At 38.2% G+C, this 8,658-nt stretch overlaps 1 protein-coding gene across 2 annotated transcripts; it reads right to left on the bottom strand.

Annotated features, from left to right (window-relative positions):
- Positions 1–1,097: 1,097 nt before the first annotated feature.
- On the bottom strand, positions 1,098–8,649 carry PSMG2 (proteasome assembly chaperone 2). Of its 2 annotated transcripts, XM_075142141.1 has the most exons (8): positions 8,440–8,648; positions 7,492–7,659; positions 6,612–6,783; positions 5,746–5,804; positions 4,679–4,797; positions 3,218–3,391; positions 1,872–1,992; positions 1,103–1,443 (listed from the first exon to the last, which is right to left on the bottom strand). In XM_075142141.1, exons 3-8 carry the CDS (start codon positions 6,718–6,720, stop codon positions 1,351–1,353), a joined length of 675 nt encoding a protein of 224 aa, XP_074998242.1. In that variant the 5' UTR covers positions 6,721–6,783; positions 7,492–7,659; positions 8,440–8,648; the 3' UTR covers positions 1,103–1,350. The 2 variants fall into 2 exon arrangements, with proteins under 2 accessions (XP_074998241.1, XP_074998242.1); XM_075142140.1 differs by lacking the exon at positions 7,492–7,659 and having other exon boundaries at positions 1,098–1,443; positions 8,440–8,649.
- Positions 8,650–8,658: the final 9 nt, after the last annotated feature.

Raw genomic sequence — 8,658 nt, 5'->3', positions numbered from 1 at the left:
ACCAATTTTTCAAGGTTCAGTTTGGCCCTGCATTATCTGCTTCTGCAAAGCCGACTTAGGACTGGGAAACACTTAAATTTCTTATTGTTCTGTGGAAAAAGAACAGTAACTGAACATTCATTCAAATATTAGTCCTCTGTGACAGGTATTCACTATGATTCTCACCTTACAAACTTTCAAAAACCCCAAAGGATGAACAATATCGCATCCTTTGGGTGATCAGTCGTCACACTCACTGAGTAGTTAGACTGAACTGCTCTTCTTTAGCAACAGGCACAAGTTTTCAAGCAAAGCTTGAAAGACGACTGAATCTTACACCTACACCTTTAATAGATCTCTTCAGGACTGCTGCTGTTCCTTTCCTTATCATTTGTACTACTGGCATGACAATACCAAAAAAAAATTAAATCTATTTAGCAGACTAAATATTTAAAAGTACAGCCTATACATATGTCATGTTTATTAATTCATAAGCTATAACTTAGAAATTCTAGATTTAAAATTACTTCTAAATAAGCTGATGTGACCAGGCACTTCCAGAAGATCAAAATCGAACAGGTAGCTTAATAACGCAACAAGTACCATTACAAAAATTAAACACATGAATTACTCATCACACAACTAGTGTCTCAGCTTATAAAATTCACAGATAGCAGACTGCCTGCTATCAGGGCAATGTTTTAATTCCTTTATATTTCAGAGTACTGTATTCATCCTCAAATCAGTCTCTAAAGGCTCATCTACCTAGAAAGCTTTAGTTCTAGCATCTCTGCAGCCCTTGGAAGCAGAATGAGAATTACACGAACGGAAGTAGACCAGAAAAGACAGAACAGGCTGCTCTATCGCTTGCAGTCTCCTCAGCTGAAGCTACCACAACAGCACTGGGAAAAGGCGGCAGAACTGGTCGCTTCTGAGCTTTGCTTACATCACCAGGAAGGTTTTGAAAAAAAGCCAAGATCCACAGTTGACATGGAAGAGTAGGGTTTTCTCTTCATAAGAAAATCTATGCCTGCACATCAATCTCAAGTTCTCAGCTACATTAAGAAGGTGCACCATAAGCTTTTCCATAGCAGTAACACTTAACCAAAGAAACAGGTTTTTTAAAAAATATTTTATTAGAAAAAAATTCAACCAAAGTTATTCAATAAACAACTGTACAAAACATATTTCTTCGGTCAATTTATGAAAGTCTATTTCTTTAGCTACCCACATATGTGAGAGGAATTTTTCTTAAAGAATTTATGTACACAACAAATTAAGCTGCTGTTGCTTGGCAATTACTATGTAATCACCTTCTCAAGGGATGTTTGAGACTGTACAGAGAATTCTTACAGGAGAATTCAAAATTGATCAGAAGAGTGCAGGTGGCAGACCGTTGCCAAAAAGTAAGCGCCAAGAACTTGGTATCTTCCATTGTGAAGAAGTATCTGTGGAATGGTTGCTCTGCAACAAAACCAGAATAATTCTTTAAGTTTTAAATAATAATGACGTAATTCTATCTCTGGCACATGTATTAAAATAATGGGCAGCATTTCAAGTGTCAATATCATTGTGGGATGCTTTAGAGAAGAGTACTGGAAGATCGAACTTGATCAAACCTTTATGCAATATTCCCCCACACCTGTCAAACAAAGGGACTGAGGTTTAGGTTTGGTTTTTCAGGTGGGGAAATTCCCAGTGAGGTTTCAATCAAAATATATCTTTAATTTGGCATATCCCTGATGACCAAGGGCCAAAACGAACCCAATGCATACATTTTTAGCTTTTCTAAAATTCAGCTAAGTAACATTTTTAATGTTCTGGATTGAAGAAAAATGAAAATAACGGATATAAAATACAAAACCAAGAACTCTAGATCAAACAGCACTTACTTCGCTTTTAATTAGCTGGAGCCATTCATTAAGATAGTTAACAAGAGCAAACGCATCAGGGATGTTGTCCCCTTCTGAGCAGAATTTCAGAAGAACTGCCATTTGGATTCCTTTTGAACAGCTGCAACAAAAATGAGCAGGCATTTCTATTTCTTTTCTAAATCCAGAACAATTGTATTTATGTATAAAGAGCAACAACAAACTGCATATGGCTTGTTAAAAAAAACCAAAACCAAACAAAAAATAACAATGTATGCATATGTATAGAGATTTTTTTTTTTTCTCCTCTCCAGACTCGCTTGGTTGCATTTTCACACTTCATGTTCTTTTTCTTAGTCTTAAATTTGTTTTTTGCTTTGTGAGGCAGGAATCCTAGGTCATGGAAGAGTTACTCAGGGCCTCTTTTACATACTTAGTTTGCATGTTGGTGCTGGTGGGGCGTTTATACAGATCCTTTGATACAATCACTCCTTATCTTTCTGTGTATTTCAAACAGCAGTTTTGCAGGCTGCATATCACTACTTTACTCACAATATTGCCATTTTTTCATTTAGATATTAAGATGGTTATTATATTTTTAAATTTTTTCCTAAAGTTCTGGGAGGTCTTTTCTTTTGCATTTGTATATTGTTTCGATACTGAAGTCAGTACAAAGGTCAGCATGATATTAGTAACTCTCCTGCTGTTGGATGCAACAGTTTGGACAGGTGTCAAAAACAATAGCTAAAAAAATAAAAGTGAATTTTCTACTTGACGCTTACAAAACAAACATCTTTTGCAGAGCTAACACAGTTTTACCATAATGAGTGAGTATTACTATCCAAAATTTGAAATTCAGACATGCTTTTGGCACAACTTCTGATGCACACACCTTTTAACAAAAACCCCACACCTAATTGTTTGCTGGCCCTGAAATCTTAACTCATTCTTAGTGCTCAGAATTTTTTTTTTTTTTTTTTAAAACAACTGATGATGGAACTATTTGTCACCAGAGACAGTTTTAGTTAAAGTATCACAGGTACAGAAATTTTACTATTTACAAATTGTGGTTCACATAAAATCAGATACCAGATTAATCACAATCTTAACTGTACAGGCTTTATTATTTTCCTTTAGCCCATTCACCTACATTTTTATCATATTTTAACTTAATGATGCAGAATTCCCTATTTTTTTCCTCTAAATTATGGACTTGATCTGTAAGAAGTTCTATTCCTATAAATCCCTTTTCAATGAAAAGGGGGACTTTTCTTTTCCTATAACATAGCGGTTTAAAAGATAATTTTACCCACATACTAAAAACAAGACTGCTGATATTTTTCTGTGCTTATCTTTAGGCAACTCACCTCTCAGTAAACAATAGTTTTGTGATGCCACCTCCAGGAATATGTAGAACTTTTTCTGTATCGTTTATTCCAGGGTAAGCTGCTACTTTTTCCATTTCTTTCCAGTTGAGCTCCTGCATAAGGCCTCCAACTGCTTTCTCAAGATCGGGTGTAAGTAGGTAGCGTAGTGGCGTCCTAAGAACAAATCAAGAATACGTTCAGTTTAACAACAGAAAACACTACCGATGTTATTACTTGTGACAGAAAGAAGCTGCAAGTATTGAGGATCTCACACTTGCAATGAGGAGTTGCACGAACATTCCCTTCCTCCTCAAATCAGAGTTAAAAAGTCGTCTGTGGCTTCAAAACAGTACAAACTATTCAACTTTTTGCCACAAATAGAACTAAGGTACCCTCTTTTTAGAGGCCCAAATAACTGGCAAGTGCCAGATACATAAGCACATAAATAGGAGAACTGCTTATGGTTGTTAAAATGATTTACAAATAAAATGTGCTTTTTCTTCCTTCAGACAGAAGGTGATTAAATTTAAGTTAGTTAAGGTAAACTTGGACTTCACTGTGATACGGTATTTTTAATAAGCCCACACTAGAAATATCTGCAGACTTCAGTCAAGTCTAAGTATTTTTTGAATGCACTACCCTCGCTCTTTAGTGACTCTGCTATCAGAGAGTTATTCTACGGTGCATTATGACTCAGACCGCATCAAGTAACTATCAGCCCCTCTCATTTCATTCCATATTAGCTGGCCATTCTGCAACTGCATGCAAATATCACTGGTAACTATATCTGAGACGTGCATGGACCTAAACCTCCGGCCCTACACATTTATACAGCCTGAGGATAACAATTGGTCTTTTGCAAAAATACTGATTTTTGTTTGTTTGTTTTTGTTAAATCACCAATTATGATGTCCTCAATCACCAAGTAATGCTTGTTTTTTAAGGGGTAATATCTAATAAAAATACATATAGTCTGAACCTTGCAGTTGCCTCCCAACAAATAAGAATTGATAACTTTCTATAAAAAAAGAATGACAACTTACTATATTAAAGAAAACCTTCAAAATGCAAAACAACGAAGAAGAGATAAGAAACTAACCAATATTGTAATTAACTGTTAAAAATCTCATCTGTGACCTGCATGTTAGCAGCTGATCCCTGACATTGCTTGCAGCCACAAGAAATTAAGAAGTTAAAACTGAGGCTGTTGCCTGATAGTGCAGGCCAAGTGCAATTTACTTGCAGCTTATTATTCGCTCAGTACTTTCGACAGTAGTAACTAACAACATTCAGAGACTAATCCCATATAACATAATACTTAATATACTATTAAAACCTTTGATGACCTATGCACACAGCAAAGCAAAAGAACCCTACCAAAAGTACTCAGTAGAGGGAAATATGTCAGTTCGTCTAAAAGAACAGAACCATTAATTAGGTCTTTTAATGACACAAACATACCCAAGAAGTTGCTCATCATCGCGCTGGTATGCATGGCTGCTAGACAGAAGAACGACTCTGGCGCATTTGCTGCTTTTCACCCAAGAAAGTAGTGTTTGACAGAATGGCCTGTACTTGTTCTTTATGCAAAGACAGAGAAAAAAAGTGAAAAATATATTGTGTCCTCAAAAAAAAGCCAAAAGCCAACAATACTGTGTGTTACATAGAATGCTTACCAGTGATGTACACTTTTCTTCATATCCATTTAGTCTTCAGCTTCAGATATATTTTTAAAAAGCAGAGGACTGCTCTGGTTGTTTACTTAATCAAAACTACACGTATAATGATAAAAATTATCATTAAGACCATGTTAACAACAGCAGTGCCAGCTGTTTTTTGTGCCATTAATACCAATGGAAAAAGCTTTAGAGTAAGATGGGACCGTAGGATCACACAGTATTTTTCCACACTTTGAACTGCTAAAAACTGCAGCACAAATTTTTTTCTGGTGTGGTATTCTGCTTATTTTAAATTACAGCCACTGTCCAGTTAATGAGTAATTCTAAATTCTTCATTTTTTTACATAATGAATGCAGTTTAAATGAATATAGAACACTATGAAATAATTAAATTGGAATGACATAAAAAAATTAAGCTATTACAATAAAAGACAAACACACAAAGACAGTAAGTGTAAAGAAAGAAAAAGAAATGGACAAAAACCAGGCCATTTTGCATTTTCAAGGCTGTTAATAACCAAGGACGTATTTACACTAAAATCTACTAACATAGGTGGGTTGTTCTGAGGCTTTGAAAAACAAAACCTCAACCCTCAATGAATGCAGAAGTCAGGTTTTGTTAGCTAAAATCGTATCAACTGCAGAACGTGTTATAGCACAAAGCAGAAAAATATTTTACTCTTTTTCAGTCTCTTTTTTTTTTTTTGAAACAAAATGTTTTACAGTGTGGCATAGTTCTTCTAGTTTTGCTTATTTAGTCTTAAAATTTACCTAGGCCACTTAATCTATTTGCCAGCAGAACTATTCAAACTGAATAGTGAAGTAAGAACAACCAATGAACATACATACCTTTATAAAAGGTGATCTGATCTGCAGAACTACAAGTTTCTTTGAAGGTAATGAATACACTACATGAAGAAATAATTAAGTTTTGTTAGAAGAAAGCAAGAAAGAGATCTGCGTTTAGATGTATCAAGATTTATCCAATTTACAAACCTCAGGATAGTAAACCTTTCAGCTATCAAGTCATACAGGAAAGCCTGACAATATCCACAGTGTTAAAAATAAGTATTTTTGTGCATTGTCTTCATTGGACTTAATTTCACTTGTCATAAATTCAAAGGATTGAATGAAAAAAAAAACAAAGATCTGCCTCCTGTAATGATTCAGATAATCTCTTTATGCAGCTTTGCAAAGATTGACAGATTATTCTGAGATTTCCATGAATTAAGAGGGGAAAAAAAAGATGAAATGCAATGACCAATATAGGGAAAGAAACTAAGAATTTGAGGGGGGAAGAGGGAGAAACACCACATAAGGAAACAGCCAAACATAGGTCGGAAGAAAGAAGAGAGGATAAATATCCTTCTACACCAGAAATTCAGCTTCCATTCCATTAGTTTACTGTAAGTATGTGCACACTTCATGCTGCTTTGGATTAAAACGACAGAGAGTTTTGGCTGCACTGTCATATGGCTGAAATTCAACATTTCTTATTGGTTCCATATGTCAAACTGGTTATCCAAAATAATAACAGTAATAGTTTTCTCTGTGAAGTGTAAATACATTCTTATCTGTAAGTTACTGAAGTTGTTGTTACTGACATTAGTTTAAGCATTGTTCACTTAAGCAAAATGTAAAAACCACAAAAAAAGTAAATGTAACATTCTTGCACCTTATGCAGCGTGCAAGTATCTTCAGCATTCAATACTCACCTTCAGCATTTATACTCAGTTCCATTGCGTTTTCTTCTGCCGTTGCATATGGATTATTTCCAACCATTGGCACCAGGCAATCAGTGTAGAAGTAACCCACTTTAGTCATGTCGAACGTGGAAATCACTAGATCTGCTGCCAGTTGACCAACATTTCCCACTGACACTGCTGGCTGAAGTAACAGAAGTTACTAATTTGCAGTGTGTTTTACGGACAATACAATACACTCTTCAAATAGTGAAAGTTTAAATTACTTCAATTCTGATCAAATATGATTTCTAAAAGTGGCTGCTCATTCTCTGACAAAGGTGGCTATTTCTTAGCAGATTACTAATGCAGACTTTGGTCCCTGTCCCACAAAAACATCCTGGCCACTTCTGTGAATAATCCTGTCTCATTGTAAACTTAAATAAAGGCTTGGAAACTTGTCTCCTCTCTTTTTTGGATACAGAGTCACTCAGATAAAAGTCACTCAAACAACTAATGCCGAAATTGGCAGGCCTCAAGTGACACCTAATGGTAATGTTGATATTACATATTAAACCTATAAATCTCAGCTTGACTCATATACAAGACTAGTTTGTTTTTCATCTTTTAAGGATGAAAATGCTAAGGGACATCTTGGATTCATTTCATAGGAATTGCCATGGATTATCACCAATCGGGGCAGATACTGACCTAATCTGATGGCACAGAAAGAGAAATTCAAGAGTTTGTCTTCCAGTATCAGTTTCTGTAGGACACAACGGTTAAATTTTTGATTGCTTCCCTCTAATTTATAAGCAAGTCCCTGTCTACGAATTGCTGCTGCCACCAATTGTGGAAACACCGAATTTGATGCTGATAAGTCCACGGTGAAAGAGGACGTAACAGCACTTACAGAGTGTCATTACAAAGGGGCTGGTATTCAATAGCCTGTTACTCCCAGACAAAGAAAACAGCAGTGATCTACTTCCTATGGCTAGTCAGCTGATCTGCAATGACTTCCCGTGCAGCCTGCAGAGTCATCCCAGGCTGTGCAGCCCTCGATGAGAGGTGGTAAAGTTACCTTTAAGTAATACAGTAAAGGGACTCACTCATAGGAAAAATAATTATTTGCTACTTTGCAGCCTGCACTGGAACTCTTACCGCACAATAACCAATGTAATCTCAGGCAGGTTATCTTAAACTGATTTAATACCATGTATGAATATGATTAAAACACTTCCTAAAACAATCCTAATCAGAGTTTAAGTAGATCACAAATGAGGAATTTTTCATTAAAAACACGTATACATCGCAACTAAATGAAAAAAGCAACCTTTTATTCCAGTGCCAACCCACAGATACTGCAAATTTTGTAACAGGCCATACGGCATTTTAATCTTAGAGCGAAAGCATATAGCTATAGCTCAGCACACAACGCTTAGCTTGACAAGAGCAGAAAACGGGGGGCTGAGGAGGGAGAAACAGACGGAAACGGAAAAGACCACCTTAAGCTCTGCTGGAAATCGGGAAGGACCCCCGCAAATCCCCCTCTTTTACTCGGCAAAACACCCGGGCGCAGCAACCGCCTGCCCAGCGCCTCTCCGCCTTCCCGCAGGCAAGTACCCAGGGACGACCGCCGGGCAGGGGAGAGAGAGACCGAAGCGCCCCGGCCCTCCTGCCCCACAGGGGCGGACGAGCCAGGCAGATAAGCCCCTGCCCGCACCCCACAGAGCGGAGAGAAGCCCTCAGCGCCCAGGCCCCAAGAAGCGGCACGCCCCTCTCGCCCGCTCCGGGGTGCCCCGTTGGGGCAGCGCCCCCTCAAGCCCATCGAGGGCGGGGTGGAAGCAGGAGCGCGACTTACCACGAGCAGAGTAGAGCCTTTAAAGTCGGAGCTGGCGGAGCCCCCGCCACGGTCGCAAGGAACAAACATGCCGGCCAGGGAACAAGGCAGCAACGAGCGCCGCGCCTCTCTCCTCAGCGGGACGGGGCGCGATGGCGGCAACCTCCCGCTTCGCCCTGCGCCCTCCAGGAGGCGGGGCAGCGGCCGCGCGCCGGGCAGTTGCGCCGCTGCCCGCGCCCG

The sequence above is a fragment of the Calonectris borealis genome, chromosome 2 (genome assembly GCF_964195595.1).
Source record: "Calonectris borealis chromosome 2, bCalBor7.hap1.2, whole genome shotgun sequence".
Classification (NCBI taxonomy): domain Eukaryota; kingdom Metazoa; phylum Chordata; class Aves; order Procellariiformes; family Procellariidae; genus Calonectris; species Calonectris borealis.
This window is presented reverse-complemented; position numbering and strand designations above follow the sequence as displayed.